This window comes from Sorex araneus, chromosome X, assembly GCF_027595985.1.
Source record: "Sorex araneus isolate mSorAra2 chromosome X, mSorAra2.pri, whole genome shotgun sequence".
NCBI lineage: Eukaryota > Metazoa > Chordata > Mammalia > Eulipotyphla > Soricidae > Sorex > Sorex araneus.
In genome coordinates, this window is record NC_073313.1 from 282783444 (window position 1) to 282804162 (window position 20719).

The following is a 20719-nucleotide window of genomic DNA, read 5'->3' on the forward strand; positions in this document are numbered from 1 at the left end:
CTAATTTAATTCCCAGCATGAGGCGTTGAGATTTACACTTAAGTGTGGTCACAATCCTTTCCCTCAGGGGATGCTGCTTCTAGAACAGATTCTCATACAGCAAGATGACCCACCTACGGGTGGAATCCCATGGGTGTGTTTCTCCTCTCCTTGTCCAACTAACATATAACCATTTATAATATTAATCATTTTGTATGGACATAGTGAGAGATACATGAAGCTTATAGAATTGCTGTCCTCTCAATCTCAGACTTCAGTGCTCAGGCCAGATTAGTCTTTCCTATCTCTAGCAGGTTCCTCGTCCCATCATTGCTTTTGGATCATGACAGCATTTGTCCACGATCAAGCTCTCAACTTATAGTTAAGAATCGTGGTGCTTTGTCCTGGCCCATATTGATGCCTGGGTAGCTCACAGCTTGCCATGTGTCCCTTCAGTCCCTCTCTAGGACCTTGTTTTTGGAGTGCTAGGAACTAAGAGCAACTGAAACTTAAGCCAAGGAAGCAGTGCCCAAGAGTGAATAATATTAAAAACCAATTAAATCCCAACTTATAAAGCATAATATAACTGTCTTCCTTTTTCCATACAAAAAGGACATTGCTTAACTAAACTATTCAAAAGACATAAGTAGAGGAGAAAAGCAATATTTCACTCATACATAAAAAATCGTAGATTTCTGAGGAGTCTGCCTTGCAAGTTAACAGAGTCTGATCAGTGGTAAAAGGTGATAGACCAGTTGGGGAAGAAAGTATGAAGAGGAGCTTACAGATAAACAAAGCAATGGGAGTGTCTCAAGAGCAGTGAGATAAACATAAGTTTCCTGAGGCATAGGGAACAGATCATACCAATGTTGTCCTAAAATGTTTAGAGATTATTACCAGATAAATCTAAACTCTGTGGCAAGAGAGAAAGGACAAACCAATGTTATCCTACAATGCTCATTGCTGTCATTACTTCCTTTAAATGAATGGTCTCTGCTCTGCCTGAAGGATCACCTTCACTGCTTTATTAAACCTACAACTTTCTTTTTTTCTTTTCTTTTTCTTTGGGGGGGTCACACCTGGCAATGCACAGGGGTTACTCCTGGCTTTGCACTCAGGAATTCCTCCTGGTGCTCAGGGGACCATATGGGATGCTGGGAATCGAGCCTGGGTCATCTGCGTGCAAGGCAAATGCTCTACCCACTGTGCTATTGCTCCAGCCCCTCTACCATATTCTTATATGAATTTACTGACCTTTCATTCTAATGCTTCTTTTATTATCAGAGTCAAATTATATGTCTTGTAAAAAGCAGACTGTTGGATTTTGCTTCCTGATCCTTCCATTCCTTCTGCCTTGGCATAGGCGTTCAGTTCAATAACATTAGGAGAAATTGCTGATATGAAGGAATGAACTTGTCTCCTGTGAAGAATATTAGTTTTGTTCCTTTTTGGCATTTGATTTTTATAGGTGGTCATTCAGTAATTATTGCAGAATTTTTTTAGGTATTAAAATCATTCTTAACCATAGTTTAAAATTTTTATAATCATCCCTTCAAACATAAAACAGAAGCTTACAAAGAAGAGGATTCTTGGTTGTAGGTTTTTTGTTTTGGCACTTTAACTATCATTAAATTTTGTTCTTAGCCAGGTGTTTCATTTTATAAATCTCATGTATTTACTTAATATCTATCACAGGGAGAAAAATCCTCAACATCTGTACATGTTTGAAAACCTCAGGAAAAACGTTAAGAACATATAATAGATTCGTTTTAAAAAACTCAAAATTGCAGATACTATCCTACTTTTCTGGTGTTTTTAACATTTACAATTCCATCGCAGATCAGTCCTGATCCGAGGAGGCTTGGAGGTCTCAGCCCCGGGTCCCACACACCTGGGTTCCTCTACTAATACCTTGAGAACGTGTGGAGATGGGCCTTGAGCATGGATGTGTCTAGGCTCCGGAGGTCTTCGCCTTTGCTAGGGGGCCAGAAGGGAAGCTGAAGCCCAACCCCTCCAAGGGACCCAGGGAAGACAGCCAGGCACCAGTGTAAGGGACTCTCTGCATGGCTCTCTTTTGGGAGCTTGGTATTAAGTCTCTGGATGTTGGCTCTTGGAGGGATTACAGAGTACCGAGGGCAAACCCTGGGTGTGACTGCCAGGCTACTGGAAAATTGGAAATCTGGGCGGAAAAGGCTCAGTCCTGATCTGAGCAGGCTTGCAGGTCTCAGACCCGAGTCCCACATACCTGGATTCCTCTGCCGGTACCTTAATGTGTGAGGCTTGTCAGAACATGTGGGGAGGAGTTTTCCATGGGTTATGATAATTTTAGTACGTTATGGATTTAGTTGAATGAAAAAATTTAAGGAAACAATCATTATAAATTTAATATGAAATTAGACTTTAAAAACTCCCTATCTTCTTGAAGTAGTTTTGTTGGGATATTTTTCAAAATGATGACTTATTTTCATATCAATAGAATTGAACACAGTGCAAGATAAAAACACGTTAAAAGTGCTGAAAATTACTGAGATTCCTACCAAAGATATTTTTTGTGAGGTTATCCAAAGCAACTAACAATAACACTATTTATTATTTCCAAAAGTTTGAGACTCAAGTAGCTTTCTTTCTTTGGGTACCCATAGATGGACGGACCCTCCATATTCGGTTTACTGCAGATATCAGGGAAAAAAGCAAATAAAGACTTGTTCATTGACATGCATACCCATTACAAAAATACAAAAATTTGTAATATTGTGCCTGGGAAGAAAAATTTCAAGATACAACTTTTGCTGGTTTTGGTAAAATTATAATCCAAGGCATATAGAGGATTGAGGATGAATTTAATCATTTAGGACCAGTCATATACTACAAAGAGGAGACAGGTGTTTATCATATGCACATCCTGAGTTCAAATTTGTTGCCCGATGGTCCGCCTAACAACCTGGGTTCTCAGTGCTGCCCACAGAGCCTACATGCACAGCAGCACTTGTGATGCTCACATCACAAAGCAGCATGTGCCAGTGGTTGATCAAACTACATATGAAGGATCTTAGGTACACTGAATAACTCTGATGTTGCCACAAATTTTTAAAGTGAATAATTACAAATGAGTTCAGAGGTATTGCCCTGTAAATATCAGGCTCTATGAAGACCGAACAGGCATGAGTGCTAACAACAGCAAAGTATGTGACAGTGCAGTATGAACAACATCAGCACATCAAGTTTACATAAACGGGACCTGAAGATTTCACAAACTCATGGGTGGGAGACGTGAGTGCAACAAGTGTTGGAGTCAAGCCCAGCCAGGTCTGAGCCAAGTTTGATAAATAAAAAAGAACAGGGAGCCAAACTCTGTAGGCAAGTCAATGAACTGAAAGCCAGTCCAGTCTTCAGATGGACATAGCTGATGCCTCAGTGAGAGTCCTGCATAGCACAGCCTTGGTGATTCATTAATTGTGTGTGTATATGGGCTGCTTAGGCAGAAATTTCTGCTGCCCACAGATTGGACATTTCTGGGAGATGGGAAGCAAGAAGACTTGGAGCAAATCTAGGTGAGACACAAAATGAAGCTGGGGAGGGAAGGGTGGTAGGGGGAGTGGGTGGTCTAGAGTATCCAGGGCATAGCCTACATTGTGACCAGATACAGGAGAGCTGAGGGGGCTTGCAAGCTGAGACTCAGCCTATTAGGTTTCGGGATCCAAGACATAAGCCAAGCATCAATGCAGGGGTATGCTGCTAGACCACCTCAGTGGGGATTTACCATTGGGATTTTCCTAGGAATCTAGAGCAAGCAGTCCAATCCAAACATCAGGTTCAAGAAGAACTAGAATTATATCAAGCACAATTATTCCTCAATGATGGTCTGAAAACAGAACTCTAAAGACTCATATGGATAGAATTATTTATTATTATTATTATTATTTGAAAAATGAGGCTTTAACTGGGAGAAGGTAGAGGGGTGTGGTGTTCAGGGATGAGAGTGGGTGGAGATTTCCTTGCAGGCTCCATCTTAAGACTGGAAGAACATCCTCAAGGAGCTGCATAGGGATCCGGCCTGTAGATTTCTGACCTGACTTAGCTCTCAAACTTGCAGACGTAGGGCAGTAGGTTTCTACAGTCAAAATTTTGCCAGTTTTCATAGCCTAAGAAGACAACAAAAAGATAAATGAGTAGAGTGTTGAAAGCTGTGACCCGAGAAACAGGCGTCACAGGTCGGATCAAAGTCCCTCCCTCCCTTTTTGGGCCATACACCTGCTCCAAGGAAGAGAGGCTCAAGGAAAAGAGAGCTGAGAGAGGCTAGGAAAGGACCAACATTCACGAATTTGGAAATTTACTCAATTCCCAAAAGTCAGGCTTAGGAAATGGTTTTGGGGATATTGAAGGAGTGGAACAGATCTGCACTTCGAAGTTTATGTCATTGTTACCTGTGTGTCTAAGAACGGCCCCACAGAACCCGGAATTAGTAGGGCCACCTCTCTCCCAGGCCTCATAGTTCAGCACGTCCTCATTGATCCACTCCCATCCACCTTCATTGGGTTTAGTCTGTGAAGAAAGGACAGATGGACACCTGAGTCTCAGATGCCCCTGGGATGTCTGCAGCATCTTCACTGCAAGGCCTGGGTGACACAAAGCAGCAGAAAATCTCTTTTGTCTCTTTGTGAGGTGATCTAGAGAGGAACTCTAAAAATTCTCTCTCAGGCCTTGATCTAGTGTGTAAGAGTCAAAGTCAGCAATAACAGTCAGAGTAGCAAAGATTGTTTAGCACAACACGTGGGGCAAACCAGGCTATGCACCTCTGGGCCTCAAAGGTCATGTAGATTCTATAGTGGACAGTGTACAAACCCTTCACTCATCAGTAACTCAGCACATTTAACCAACATCACTGACTGCAGCACATAACTGACCTCAGAGGTCTTTAGTACACATAGTTTGAAAAGGGGGATTGATATCAGCTAGATATGAGGCCACGCCACATAACGCACAAATTCTGATGGGCTCAGAGCGTCATTCTCCAGAAGAGCTTTTGACTGCTCTGAATTTCAGGGTTGCCTGGTCTAATTATGGGGCCGAATAAGGAGATCGGGTGTCTCGGGATGGCAAATGTAGCTGTCAAGTTGCCCGAGTACAGGAGATGTCACCTCACCTCTGTGGTGTCATGGAGTCCAATCCAGACATCGGAGGATGCTGTTCCACTGTTCTTGATGAGGGAGGCCACAAAGTAGCCTTCAGACTCAGTGAGCACAGACACAAGGTGTCCACTGCGCCGTTTTTGACATTCCAACTAGGGAAGAAACGAAGAGATTGAGGAGAAGCCTGCATTCACAATGGGACTTAAAAAGTGAAGATATGCAGGAGTAGGTGGACTGTGAATGGTGCTTATCCCCAGTAAAGTGGAAGATCCCTGATCTCCATTGTCTAAGGTCCCCCCACACAACACACACACAAACACACACACACACACAAACACACATCCCACTTGCAAATACAGCTACTCACATCAGCATCCATCCAGGACTTTGCTGTCTTAAAAAAGGCATAACAGTGGTTGCCATAGGCCTTGGAGCCCTTGGGGCACCTGGCTCGTGGAGACAGCTCTTCGCTCTGCAGGTCTTCCCCTGGCAGAGCGACATACAAAGAAGAGACATGTGAAAAAAAGAAAGAATGGGAATTTTGTTGGAAAAGGCCCCTAGGGGATATTCCTGGGGACAGGACTTGCAATAATGAACCATGACAGTACTCAGCGTGTCCAACAATTCAGAATGCTTCCAAGTATCACCAGAAGCATTTCATGAGGAATACTCTCTTCCACTATTTCACTTGGATTTTTATACAAAGAACAAACTGCACTCAGAATCTGACTATCCCAGGGCACAGGGGCTGGATGTGAGAATGCTTACCTCTCACTTGGGTCTGGAGCACCAGGCAGGAGAGCACCAGCCAAGCAACAGTGGTCAAGGGAGGCAGCATCGTGTCTCACTGGAGGAGGCTGTCAGAGGCAGGGATGGAAGTTGGGTCAAGCAGAAGGCTAGCAGAGGAGCCACTGCTCCAAGCCCCGTTTCCTTTGTTTAAATCTTAGGATAAGTTGACCTCACTAACTACTGTCTCCAAGTATAGTGACAGAACAGATTGAGATTCCAATTTCTACCCAGGAGATCTCTCAGTTTTACCACTGCTTAGTGTGATAGGACACACGTACTCTCAGGAGAGGGAATCTTTCCACCCTTCCTCTTGAGACATAGAATAAGCTCTGACTTGGCAGGCATCTTGTTTCAACTCCCACTTACCTTACTTGCCGGGGATGTTTGATGGTGTGTGAGATCAAGAACGACCAGCCTTTTAAAAGATGCTCTTAGGGAGGGGCGCTGCAAAGAGTGACACAAAGTTATGACCTTTTGTGACTGCTGGGAACGCCAAGGCAGGGGTACTAGGAAATTTCTGAAATGGGGTGGAGTCTTCCTCAAAGTGGCTGGGAATTGCCACAGGTGTCTTCTCCTTCAGCTATGGGATTAACGCCTTCTCTGGTCTACTGCCAGCTGTAATTTTTTCAACAAATCAGTTTTTTTTCTCATAGCCTACAATACATGAAGTCAAATCTCATCACTGTTTTTTCTTTGGTACCTTGTAGAAGAGAGAATGTCCGAAGATCTAACTTGACAGAACAGTGTAACGGTGTCATCGGAAAATTGTTTATGTTGTTGGTGCTCTAACTTTGTCATATTTCGTCATGTCATGGCCTGGAAGCCGGCCTCACATCTGGGGAAAAAGGAAACGCAGATAAAGAAGGGACTACCAAGTAAAATGTGGTTGGAAAGCCCGCTCGGGAAGTGAGAAGCGTGCTGAAAGTAAACTGTAGATAGAACACGATGGACACTAAATATCTCTATTGCAAACCATAACACCCAAATGGAGAGAGAGAACAAAAGGGAATACCTTTTTGTCTGTGTGGCAACACAGACAAGGTGGGGTGGGGGGTGGGATTCGGGCCTGGGAGTGATACTTGGTTCATTGGTGGTGGAGAATGAGCACTGGTGGAAGGATGGGTTCTTATACATTGAATGACCGAAACACTAGCGCGAATGTGTGTAAATTTCTAAGTGTTCCCTCATGGTGATTCACTAATTTTAAAAAAAAGTAAAATAGTATTTTATCAGTCAATTAAAAAAGAGTAACAAGTAGTCTCACAATGGAGACGTTACTGGGGCCTGCTCGAGCAAACAGATGAGCAAGGGGATAACAGTAATACAGTGACAATGATCAGTTAATATTTGCACAAGCAGAAAGCAATAGATATAAGTACACACCTACTGGTGTTGCCCTCAATACAACACACAACACAAATACACACACACACACGTGTGCATGCACTCTAAAAGACAGAATGTTAGTATGTTGACAAAAGGCAGCAATTTTCACACGGACACCCCTGTTAACACACTATCCCCTGAACACCCATTGTGTATTACTTTGAATGACTGGGTCTTTGCAAAATAGTTCCAGTAACCCCTAGCACCGACTGGCCTGAGTGGTGCCTCATTCTTGGACCTCCTCCTTGAAGTGCAGTCCTGTTGTCAAGTTTCAATACATTGTTCCTGGAACTCCATTGTATCCCTTGGAATGTCGCTCAGACACATTTTGTAGACAAAATTGTTAAATGAAATAATCACCAGGAGAAATAGCCCCAGAGAAAAGAAAATTAAAATCAAATGGTAAAGGAAGCGACACAAAGGTAGTTTCAAGGAGAGTCAACTGTACATCCTTAAAATATGGCTTTACTGGTATTGATATATTCTCCCATACATCAAGATTAGATGTAATTTTAGATCATCATATATACCCTTGCTTTCTTTTTCAAATTTTCTTTTTACTTCACTGTCATCATCATCATCACCACCACCATCATCATCATCATCATCATCATCATCATCATCATCATCATCCCGTTGATCATCGAATTTCTCTAGCGGTCTCAGTAAAGTCTCCTTTGTCCTATCCCTTATATTTTAGAAGCCTCTCTTTACATGTCCTTTCCAATGGTGCCACATTGGAGGCTCTTTCAGGGTCAGGGGAATGAGATCCATCATTGTTACTGGTTTTGGCATATGAACACGCCATGGTGAGTTTGTGAGACTCTCCCATGTGGGTGGAAAACTCTTGGTAGCTTCCACGTTCTCCCAGAGGGGGAACCAGACGAAAGGATGTTGCTCGGCTTAAATCTGCTGTGTGCTTCTGGGAGCTTGGTGTTATAATCTCTGGATGTTGGCCGTTTGTGGGATTACATGGTGCCGGGCGCAGTCTCTGGGTGTAATGGCATAGCTGCTGGCAAATGGGGAATAGGGCAGAAGTGACACATTTCTGATCTGAGCAGACTTGGAGGTTTCAGCCTCGGGTCTCACACACCTGGGTTCTTCTGTTGTTTCCTTCAGTCATGAGGCCTCTCTGAACTTGTGGAGAGGAAGGCTTGAGATTGGTTGTCTAAACTCTGGAAGTTTTAGCGACAGGAGCTATGCTCAGGGTGGGGAAGGAAACAAAGGCTCACTCCCTCTGAGGGACCCTGGGGAAGACCTCACTATAATTGAACTTAAAAACACCTATCAAATAACAGACTCCTGTTTCTTTGAAATGATTTCACTGAAAAATTGCCTACAAGGTGAAATGGAGAGATTAAAATTTATTATTAATTGAACTTGTGTTTGAGATGAGAAATGTATGATGATTTTTCTTCACTTTTCCATTGCCATTTTATATGAAATTAAAAATATGCTCATAAATTAAAATTATATCTGTATATATTTGTTACAATGATAAAATTCCTGGTAGACCGCTTATAAATAAAGGGTATTTTTCTCTGAGTGACAAGAATTTTTCTCAATGAAATTTTTCTGAAAACATATTTTCTAAACATATATAACAGGACACTGTGAAAATGTTCTACAAAAAGACAGAAGAACAACAACAAAAAAAACCTTCAAGGAAAATAGTGCTACAACTCTATTCCATTTAGCCATAGTGAAAACATGAATGGATAGGCGTTTGTAGTTCTGAGAAGACACTTATCTGGAATCTGAAAGAGGCACATCTGTGGCAATTCCCAGCCACTGCTAGTAAGACCCTGCCATATTTCAGGAACCTCTCTGGAATCCCTGCCTAGTCTTTCCCAGCAGGCCCCTCAAGGTTGCAACTTTGCATTATTCATGGCATTGTCCCTCCCACAGAACTTCTTTTAAAAGGCCTGTCCCTCATGACCTGACAGACTATCAAAGAACCCTGCAAGAAAGGTAAGTGGGAGCTGATGCAAGATGCAAGAGGGAGTAGGGAAAATATTCCCTCTCCAGAGAGGACACATGCGCTTTCAGACTGAGCAGTGATAACTCTGAGAGGCCTCCGGGGTAGAATATTCAGATTATCAAATATGTTCTGTCCCCATACTGGGACCTGTCAATCAACAGGAATTAGACAAAACAAAAGGGGGATGGAGCAGTGGCTCCTGTGCTAGCCTTCTGCCTTACCCAACGTCCATCCCTGCCCTTGACAGCCTCCTCCAGTGAGACACGATGCTGCCTATCATGGCCACTGTTGCTTGGCTGGTGCTCTCCTGCCTGGTGCTCCAGGCCCAGGTGAAAGGTAAGCATTCCCACATCCAGTCCCTGTGCGGAGGATACTCAGATACAGGAGCTCAGTTTGGGATTGTATAAAAGACAAGTGAAAGAGTGGAAGACATGATTCCTCACGAAATGTGTCTGGCGATACTTGAAAGCACTCTGAAGTGTTGGACACGCTGAGGACTGTCATGGCTCACTATTCTAAGTTCTATCCTTTTAAATATCTCTTCAGTGCCTTTTCCAACAAAATTCCCACTCTACCTTTTTACTCTCCTTTGTATGTTCCTCTGCCAGGGGAAGACCTGCAGAGCGAAGAGCTGTCTCCACGAGCCAGGTGCCCCAAGGGCTCCAAGGCCTATGGCAACCACTGTTATGCCTTTTTTAAGACAACAAAATCCTGGATGGATGCTGATGTGAGTAGCTGTACTTGCACCTGGGATGTGTGTTTTTGTCTCTGTGTGGGGCTGGCGGCGGGGCTGGAAGAGGCCTTAGAGAATGGAGTTCAGGGGAGCATCCACTTTATTGAGACATGCTAGGTACAATGATAAGCACCATTCACAGTCCACCCTCTCCTGGGATTCTTCCTCCACTTCTTAATTCCCTGTGGAAATGCAGGCTTCTCCTCAATCTCTTCCTTCTTCTAGTTCGAATGCCAGAAACGGCGCAATGGACACCTTGTGTCTGTGCTCACTGAGTCTGAGGGCTACTTTGTGGCCTCCCTCATCAAGAACAGTGGGACAGCATCCTCTGATGTCTGGATTGGACTCCACGACACCACAGAGGTGAGGTTACATCTTCTCTTGTTGGGAAACTTGACAGTTCCTTTTGCAATCCAGAGAAACCCAATCTCTTCAATCTGCCCAATAATTAGACCAGGCAACCTTGAAATTCAGAGCAGTTAGAGATCTTCTGAAAATGAATCCCTGATCCTATCTGACATTGTGCGTTATGTGGTGTGGCCTCATCTCTAGCTGATATCAATTCCCCTTTTCAAACATTGTGTACCAAAGACTTCCATGGTCACTTATGTGCTGCGGCAAGTGGTGTTGGCTAAGATGTGCTGAGATGTTGATGAAAGAAGTTTGGGTACACTGTCAGCTATAGAATATACATGACCTTAGAGGCCCAGAAGTGCATATCCTTGTTTGCCCCACGTGTTGTGCTGAACAATCCTTGCTACTCTGACAGATATTGCTGACTTTGATTCTTACAGACTAGTTCAAGGCTTGAGAGAGAATTTTGGAATTCCTCTCTAGATCACCTCACAAAGAGTCAAAACAGATTCTCTGCTAATGGATGTCAGTCAGGCATTCCAGTACAGATGCTGCCCGAGCATCCCAGGGGCAACTGATACTCACATGTCCATCGGTCCTGTCCTTCACAGACTAAACCCAATGAAGGTGGATGGGAGTGGATCAATGAGGATGTGCTGAACTATGAGGCATGGGAGAGAGGTGGTCCTACTAATTCCGGGTTCTGTGGGGCCGTTCTTAGACACACAGGTAAGAATGAGACAAGCTTCTATGTGCAGATCTGTTCCACTACTGTCATATCCCCAAAATCAGTTTCTAAGCCTGACCAAATTCATGATTGTTGGCCCTTTCCTAGCCTCTCTCAGCTCTCTTAATCTTGAGCCTCTTATCCTTGGAGCAGGGCTATGACCCAAAAGAGGAGGAGGGACTTTGACCCTGCCTGTGATGCCTCTCTCTTAGGTTTGCAGCTTTCAACACTCTACTCATTTCTCCTCTTCTTGTCTCTATAGGCTATGAAAACTGGCAAAATTTTGACTGCAGAAACCTACTGCCCTACGTCTGCAAGTTTGAGAGCTAAATCATGTCAGGCATCTACCGGCTGAATCCACTTGCAGCTCCTTGAGGATGTTCTTCCAGTCTTATGATGGAGCCTTCAAGTAAATCTCATCCGCTCTCATACCTGCATACCACATCCCCTCTATCTCTTCCCCTGTTAAACCCGTTTGTCAAAGAATAATAATAAATTCTTCTATTCATATTATGTCTTTTGAGTTGTGTTCTCAGAACATCACTGAGGAATAATTGTGCGTGAGGGAAATCTAGTTCTTCCTTCATGCACCTTCCTCCAGATCCCTAGGAAAATCCCAACTGTAAATCCCCACTGAGGTGGTCCAGCAGCATACCCCTGCATGATGCAGTGCTCAAGTCTTGGATTCTGAGTCTCTCCCTGTAAGCCCATTCAGCTGTACTGTCTCTGCTCACACTGTCAGCTATGCCCGGATTACTCTAGACTAGCTCCCTCCCAGCCACCAATCGCCCCATGCTTCACTTGAATTCTGTGGCTCACGTAGGTTTGCTACAAGTCTCTTTGCTTCCCACCTCCCAGAAAGAACCAATATACAGGCAGCAGAAACTTCTGCCTAAGCTGCCCATAGACACATACGATTAATGAATCACCAAGGTGTGACTCTCACTGAGGCTTCAGCTGTGTCCATCTGAGGATTGGACTGGCTTTCAGTTCATTGACTTGCTTCCATAGTTCGGCTCCCTGTTCATTTCTTTCCCCACCCATGGCACAGACTTTAGGGGGCCTTGTTTCTAACACCTGGTCCACTTCCTTCTCCCACATGCAGCTCTTTGAGAATTTTTCTTCCAGTCTTAAGTGGAGCATGCAAGTAAATCTCCACTGGCTCTCATCCCTGCACACCACGTTCCCTCTACTTCCTCCCCAGTTAAACCCTGGTTTGTCAAATAATAATAATATAATGTAATCATATGTATTGTTTACGAAGGAAATGCTTATATAACAAAGATGCTCCTATTTGTAGTATATTAAACATGATATTGCAAGTAGAATACGGGGGTTATTTGCTTCCAGCATGGGAAATGATCCCCTTACTCTGAACTCAAGGTTGAGATAATATCCTAAGCAAAAACAGTTTAGGTCTTAGGATATAAATGGGCATCCAATTTACATCCAGAAAAGAACAGAATAGGTTACAACCAAGCGAAAATTCACACAGGAAAGAATAGAATAAAATAATTTTTGGTGTTCTAGACATAGTGGGAAATGTGGGCCAAAGTAGAATAGTGAGTTCTAAGGACTCTATTCTTTAAGGGTGCCGGCTGATCGGCTGTCTGTGATATTCTAGTCTCTGCTCTTGATGCACACACTGAATATTGTTGTGCTGACAGTGTTCTTTATATTTGTGTTAACTTAACAATAACTCACATATTGAGAACTAGGTTGGGGTGGTGATAGAAGTGATATTCACTTTTATCACTTGTCGTCCCATTGATCTTCGATTTGCTCGAGCGGGCGCCAGTAAAGTCGCCATTTGTCCCTGTCGCTTGCTAGTGCAGCCCAATAATATCTGCTTGCTCCAGGAACAGGAAGAGCCTCAAACCGTTCATTCTGGAAATTGACAAAGAAATCTAACCATCTAATTTGTGGGTGGCTACTCGGTCTTCTGATGTCTTTGGAATCCACTTGGTAACAGCTCTAGCCCAGCGGTCCTCTCTGAATCACATTACATGACCGGCCCATCTGATTTTTGATGCCTTGGCAAATGAGACAGCATCCATGATTCTTAACCATCGATGGATGTCAGAACTCCGGATTCCTTCTCTCACTTGAGTGCAATGTGATACTCCTAGCATAGCTCTTTTCGATTCCTCCTTGGGATAGCCGAATAGCGTTCTCATCCTGTTTGCATGGGACACAGGTGTCCGAGGCGTATTTTAGTGCAGGAAGAATGGTGGAATCAAAAAGATGTGCCTGGAGTTGGAGGTTCTTCATTCTCTTAACCACTTCTTCGATGCTCTTAAAGGCATTCCACGCTGTTCTCTTCCTCCTGCGCAGTTCTGGCGCCAAGTTGTTCCTCATGTTGATTGCTTGACCCAGGTACACACAGCTGCTGCATTTGAGATGTTCGTTCCATTGAGAGCAAACAGAGCTTCAGGGACTAGTTTATTTTTCATGAGCATCGTCTTGGTGAGATTCAGCTGCAATCCAACATTTCCACACGTGTGGTCAAAGTTGGCCAGCGTTTGTGCCGCTTGGTTAATGTTTGGTGTTATGAGAACGATGCCATCAGCAAAGCGGAGGTGGTCTAATTGTGGACCATCTATCTTCACTCCCATTCCTTCCCATTGCAGTCATCGCATGATGTTCTCGAGGGCGGCACTGAAGAGTTTCGGTGAAATGGTATCACCCTGCCACACCCCTCTCTTTAAAGCAATGATCACTTCCTTGTAGAATGGTGAGATCCTGGTGGTGAATCCACAATACAGCTCGAGGAGGATTTTGATATACTGAGTTTGAACACCCTGTTTGGCTAGGGCTTCGATGACAGCTTCAGTCTCAACAGAATCAAAGGCCTTCTTTAAGTCAATGAACATTAGACAGAGCAGCATCTTAAATTCTTGCGAAAATTCAATGAGTTAGGTCACTGTGTGGATATGGTCTATCATGCTGAATCCCCTTCGGAACCCAGCTTGCTCTCATGGTTGTCCTTCGTCTAGTGTTCTGCCTATTCTATTCAGGGTGACACGAGTGAACAACTTGTAGAGACAGACAGCAGGCAGATTGGGTGATAGTTGCTGATGTTATGGATGTCTCCCTTCTTGCACAACAGAACAGTACTACTGTTTTTCCACTGAGACAGAACCTTGCATTCAGATAGGTCGCGTGTAAAGAGTCAAGTCAGTGTATTGATGAGTACTGGCGGCAGATTCTTCAGGTGTTTGGGTCTGACCTTGTCCGGACCAGGTGCTGTTCGAGTCTTTACCAACAAAATGGCGTGTTGGGTTTCAGAAGGGAGGATGTTAGGAACAACAAATCCATCCTGTGGAATTTGGTATGTGGGTAGGTGGACATGGCTGTCAAAGAGATCTGAGTAGATGTCGTGAACAATCCTCTCCATGGCCTTTCTGGAAGCTGTGATAGATCCATCAGTACCTTGAGGGCAGTTATCTTGGTCTTATAATTGGCAAAGGATAGGCAAGCATTGCGAATATTTTTCCAAGCTTCTGCCGCATTAGCCAAGACTGCTGCTCTTCTCTCTTTGAGGTCTTCCTTTATCGCATTTCTGCACAGCTTTGAAAGCTCGGACATTAGCTTGGGTTGCCTGAGGCTGGCGCCAAACCATGTCGACGAATGAGCTCGAGAGTTTCTGAACACAGGCGTCTGTTTGTGGGTTTCTCATTCTCGGCATTCTTCGCACAGACATGGAGGTGCTAAACCAGTCGATCGGATTCCTCATCGATGTTGTCAAGGACGGCATATTCCCAGATTGCTGCAATAGTGCCAAAGAGCTCCCAGTTAGTGTCATTCTGAGAGTTGCCTTCTTAGACTTAAATTTTGCAGACCTTTCTTCCCACTCTGTGAAGTAGAATTTTGCACAAAGGAGATAGTGGTCTGATCCTGTTTGAAATTTTGGGACAATAGCGACATCAGTCAGGCAAAACCTTTGATTGAATATGATGTGGTCAATTCCATTGTGGAACTGTCCACCGGCAGACTCCCAAGTCCAGCGTTTAGATTTGGCCTTCTGGAACTGTGAGTTGCCATGGATGGTCTTGGTCAACATGAGGAATTCAGACAGTCTCTCACCCTGATCATTCCACTCAATGTGGAGTTCTTCGGGCAACCTTCTTGGTCCTATCTTAGCATTAAAATCACCAACAATGATCTTGTAGAAGGTGTGGTCTTCTTTATAGAACTTCTCCAGATCCATGTAGAACCTCTCTATTTCTTCTTCATCCTAGTTGGATGTTGGTGCCTAGACAACAAAGACAGAAACTGCAGGCAGTGAGTCACATCTATTCAAGATGTGATATTACACTGGCTTAATGACCAGTCTGTGTGCTCACATGGGACTGTCCAGGCAACCCTAAACAGTGGACAGTCCATGATCATTTTTGTTGTTTAGTGTGTTTGTTTTCATTCTCGTTGGCCACTGGACAGAGGTTGAAGGTGCCAATATGATTGGCTTTAGACATTCAGATATTTTAATAACCCAATTTAGCATTTCATAGAAGAAACAAAAAACCAGAGCAGTCAACTCCTTTATGAGGAACACAGATATGATGATTTTATTTGATCATATATAATTTTTACTAAGTATGAGTGAGGAGATAATAAGCCTATCCAATTATTGGAGAGAGCCCAGAAATTTAATTTTGATACATGAAGTTGGAACAATGGAGGATCAACTCTGACAATCAACAAGGAAGACTCACTTTCACTCTCACTATCATCTCGTTGAATGTGGATTTGCTTGAGCAAATCTAGGTCATTGATAAAAATATGAAGATAATATTTTTTTGTCTGTGACTTCAAACCTAAGTACACAATATCAGTCTAACCACAAAAAGTAAATACCAGACAAATTTCAATAATTGTAAGTGACCAAAACTCTGGGCTGGAGCAATAGTACAACGGTTGGGCCTTTCACTCGGCCAATCTGTGTTCGATTCCTCCGCCCCTCTCAGAGAGTCTGGCAAGCTACTGAGAGTATGGGGCCCACATGGCAGAGCATGGCAAGCTACTCGTGCATATTGTATATGCCAAAAACAGTAACAATAAGTCTCTCAATGAGAGAGGTTACTGGTGCCTTTCCAAACAAATTGATGAGCAGGAGATGACAGTGACAGTGACAGGGACCAAAACTCTGGCTAACACTTCAAATTTCCAAGGGCACCTAAATACAAGACAAACCTAGTGGTCAGAGAGAATATACAGTGGCTCAGGCTTTTGTTGTGAAGAGCTCTGGTCCCCTAGGTATCACCAGCAAATATGCCTAAGTGCATGAATACAGAGCCAGCAGTCTTCCATGAGTACTGCTTGGTAGCCTCAACACACACAAAATATAATTTTAAAGGCCATTACATGGAAGAAAGAAAACTGAACCAGTTATGAGTTTTAATTAGTACAAATGCATCCATAAAATTAATTTGTTATAGCAAGTTCCATGTTAAAAGATATGAAAAATAGAAAATTTGGGGACAAGATATGTTTCAAGTCCCTCTGTTAAAATTGCAATTGTATTGAAAATGTAAATTTATGGTAAAGTCTTTAAAAATTAATTCTAAAAATAAAATTATAAGAATGTATAGATTATAGGTTATAAGGGCCAACATCCAGAGACCAAGCTCCCCGAAGAGAGCCATGCAGAGAGTCTCCTGCCTGAGCGCCTGGCTGTCTTCCTGGGGGTCACTTGAAATGGGTGGGCTAGAGTTTCCCTCCCTGCCGCAAGCAGAGCTCCCACGGCCCAAGACCTCCAGAGCCTAGCCACAGCCATGCTCAAGGCCCCTCTCCACACATTTGGATGAGCCTCATGCATGAAGGTGCCGGCAGAGGAACCCAGGTGTGTGGGATCCGGGGCTGACACCTCCAAGCCTGCTCGGATCGGGACTGGGCCGCTTCTGCCCAGATTTCCCCTTTTCCAGTAGCTAGGCAGTCACACCCAGGGACTGCCACTGGGGCCATGTAATCCAATCAATGGCCAGCATCCAGAGACTTAAAACCAAGCTCCCAGAAGACATTTAATAGCCTACTTCTTTCTCTGGGAGATCCTGGCAAGCTACCGAGAGTTTCCTGCCCACATGGTAGAGCCTCACAAACTCCCTGTGGCGTATTCATATGCCAAAACCAGTAACAATGCTGGGTCTCATTCCCCTGACCCTGAAAAGAGTCTCCAATGCAACATTGCTGGGAAGAACAAGTAAAGAGAGGCTTCTAAAATCTCAGGGCTAGGACGAATGGAGACGTTACTGAGACTGCTCGAGAAATTCGACAATCAATGGGATGATGATGATGATGATGATGACAGATTATAGGTACATTTCTTAAAATTTATATTTAATGGAGAAGCTAAATTTTCAATTTCCTATAACATTCTGTTAAATCTTACTCCAAAATATAGCACTTTCCTCCTTATAAGCATTCAATAAACAGCTTGAGAGTTGTCATCCTTTGAAGGATCACAAGATTACTCCTTGTCTACACAGGTGGTTAATGGAATGACTTTCTTATATACTGAAAGTTTCCCGGCATTCCTGGTCACATGGACTATGAACACTTTTGCAGGACTATGAACACAGGCTGGAACAGAGAAGTCAAGGTCTAAATAAAGGGGAAACGGTATAAATGATGCTTTATTTTTGAATATTACTAATGTGAAAAGGGTGAATATGTTCAATGGGCTTGATATTTTGATATTCATATTTCTCTGCCATCACATTTTCAAATTCATTTCTTAGGTTAAAATTAAGTCATGTGAAAACAAAGTGCTTGCCATATTAATCATATATTGCTTACTACTAAATCTGGTGATTATATCATACTGAGGTCTTTATTTTCAGAATAAATAATGTAAATGATCAGCGTTTACTGAGCTAATGTTTGGCCAGCTATCTATATGCTTTATTTGCCTGCCTATGCACAAGGAAAGATCACCAATCACATCCAAAAATTAACTCAAAGTAAATTTAGAGCTTTTAGCAGAGACTTATTTCCTATTATCATATGTCAGAGTTAGGGAATATCTCTTGTTCTTTTATTTTCTAAAAGATTTTGAATTGAAAATATCCGCGTGTGTTTTTTCAGAAAGTTAATATTACCTGAATTTTCCACTGCCAGAAGTAAAAATTATTTTAATGGTTCTAATAGAACTTTCACCAAATTAAAAAAAATTACTGCTGGAAGAATTAAGACTTTCCCTTAAAGAAAAGGAAGGAAGGAAGGAAGGAAGGAAGGAAGGAAGGAAGGAAGGAAGGAAGGAAGGAAGGAAGGAAGGAAGGAAGGAAGGGAGGAAGGGAGGGAGGGAGGGAGGGAGGGAGGGAGGGAGGGAGGAAGGAAGGAAGGAAGGAAGGAAGGAAGGAAGGAAGGAAGGAAGGAAGGAAGGAAGGAAGGAAGGAAGGAAGGGAGGAAGGAAGGAAGGAAGGGAGGGAGGGAGGAAGGAAGGGAGGGAGGGAGGGAGGAAGGAAGGGAGGGAGGAAGGAAGGGAGGAAGGGAGGAAGGGAGGAAGGGAGGGAGGAAGGAAGGAAGGAAAGAAGGAAGGAAGGAAGGAAGGAAGGACGGAAGGGAGGGAGGGAGGGAGGGAGGAAGGAAGGAAGGAAGGAAGGAAGGAAGGAAGGAAGGAAGGAAGGAAGGAAGGAAGGAAGGAAGGAAGGAAGGAAGGAAGGAAGGAAGGAAGAGAGAAGTGAGGGGGAACAGGGGAGGGAGGGAGGGATAGAGGGAGGGAGGAAGGAAAACTTATAACCAGCAAAATGAAATGTCTTACAAATGTTCATGAACTTCAACTATACTTCTGTTTCCAAGAAGAAAGGAAGAGCATACCATTATTACTCTTATGCAGTTTCCTGGTACTCTTTATTATGCTAATAAACATATCTCCTTTGACAAACTAGAAAATATATTAGAGCTTATAATGGAACCTCTTAAATGTGGGTTTCTATTTCTTTAGGGAATCAGACTTCCCATTACTGTTCCAGTTATATTTTCTTTGAGTAAAATTGTGAGTTTAAATTGGAAAAGATTTCCAAAGAGAAGTCAGATTTCTAATTGAGTTCTTTAATTTAAAGCACTTACCGATATTTGGGACTAGCTTTGTGTCAAAATTTATGATGTAAAATGCTATATCATATATATGATAAATATATCAACAATCTCACACAAAAATTAAAGTTGGTATTGTAGAATTAGATACAACATGAAATTGAGGCAAAGCTTCATTTTGATGTGCAGGACACTACAATGTTTAAAATCATAATATACATTTAATAAATTTTTTATTATAATAAATAAAAGTAATTACACTGCCACTGTTTTATCTGTTCTCTAGGCCACAGAGTTAGTCCATTTCTTAAGTTGCCTGCTTTGCACAAGGTCGAATTCATCCAACCCCTGGTCCCACACATGGTCATGGAATAGTCCTATGCATGACCTCCAAGAATAGAGCCAGGAGTCACCCTAAACATTCCCAGGTGGGATTTTCCCCACATTCCCAAACAAAAAGATGATACACAATTCTATAGAGAATACAGTAATTCAGAGCATGAAAAAAATTTATCACCCAAATGTTATAAGGATTTATTTGGAAATAACTGTTCCAGGTGTATCTGATGTAATATAAAATGGTATGCCATTAATATCCAATGCCAAGAAAACAGGCCAGGAGGACTGGTCAATGGTTGGTCAATGGTGTGGAAGATGAGGGTAGTTCAGATAGAGGAGGGTCCATTATGGCAATATTAGTTGGAAATAATCACTCTGGACACAATCTAAGAGTTGAAAGCAAGTAAAGAGATATACATTTTTACTTTTATATATTTATACATTTATACATTTCAGCATGTGTATCACAAACCATAATTCTAAAATGAGGACGAGACAAAGAGAGAGAGGACAGGTGACTGCCATAGAGGCAGGCTGGACTAGGGGTGTGGCTTGAAGAGGTGGGAGGGAAACTGGGACACTGGTGCTGGGAAATTACACTGGTAGAGAGATGGGGTTGGAACACTGTATGACTGAAACACAATCATGAACAATTTTGTAATGCTCTATCTCACGGTGATTCAATTAAAAAATATAAAATATATATAGCATAGTACAATGCAATAGAACATAAAAATGTAATATAAATATTGTTTTGATATAAATGTTAAAAATAAAATAATCTTGGGCCTGGAGCAATAGCACAATGGGTAGGGCGTTTGCCTTGCACGTGGCCTACCCGGGTTTGATTCCCAGCATCCCATCCCCGAGCACCAGGAGGAGTAATTCCTGAGTGCATGAGCCAGGAATAACCGCTGTGCATTGCCAGGTGTGGCCCCCAAAGCAAAATAATAATAATAATAATAATAATAATAATAAAGATAAAATAAAATAAACTGCTTTTATAGCAACCTAGGCATGAACATGAGCTTATCACTTAATGAATAAGTACAAAAATTATTTGCACCTTGAATTTAAGTTTACATCTTTATAAATGGGAGTTTTGACCCGACCTGGGCCGGTTAACCCCTCCTTAGGCAACCTGCTGGCCATCCGCTCTCCATATTGATGCCAAACTTAGTGCGGACACCGGATTGGCATAGTGCACTACAGCCCAGAACTCCTGAACTCAAGCAATCCTCCGGCCTCAGCCTCCTGAGTAGCTGGGA

At 42.9% G+C, this 20719-nt stretch overlaps 2 protein-coding genes across 2 annotated transcripts; one reads left to right on the forward strand and one right to left on the reverse strand.

Annotated features, from left to right (window-relative positions):
- Window positions 1-4053: 4053 nt before the first annotated feature.
- Window positions 4054-5946, reverse strand: LOC101554248 (lithostathine-like). The gene is made up of 5 exons (XM_004615827.2): window positions 5877-5946; window positions 5476-5594; window positions 5123-5260; window positions 4404-4521; window positions 4054-4121 (listed from the first exon to the last, which is right to left on the reverse strand). Exons 1-5 carry the CDS (start codon window positions 5944-5946, stop codon window positions 4054-4056), a joined length of 513 nt encoding a protein of 170 aa, XP_004615884.2.
- Window positions 5947-9530: 3584 nt separating this feature from the next.
- Window positions 9531-11408, forward strand: LOC101553977 (lithostathine-like). Its single transcript, XM_055121302.1, has 5 exons — window positions 9531-9600; window positions 9873-9991; window positions 10223-10360; window positions 10963-11080; window positions 11341-11408. Exons 1-5 carry the CDS (start codon window positions 9531-9533, stop codon window positions 11406-11408), a joined length of 513 nt encoding a protein of 170 aa, XP_054977277.1.
- The last annotated feature ends 9311 nt before the right edge of the window (window positions 11409-20719 follow it).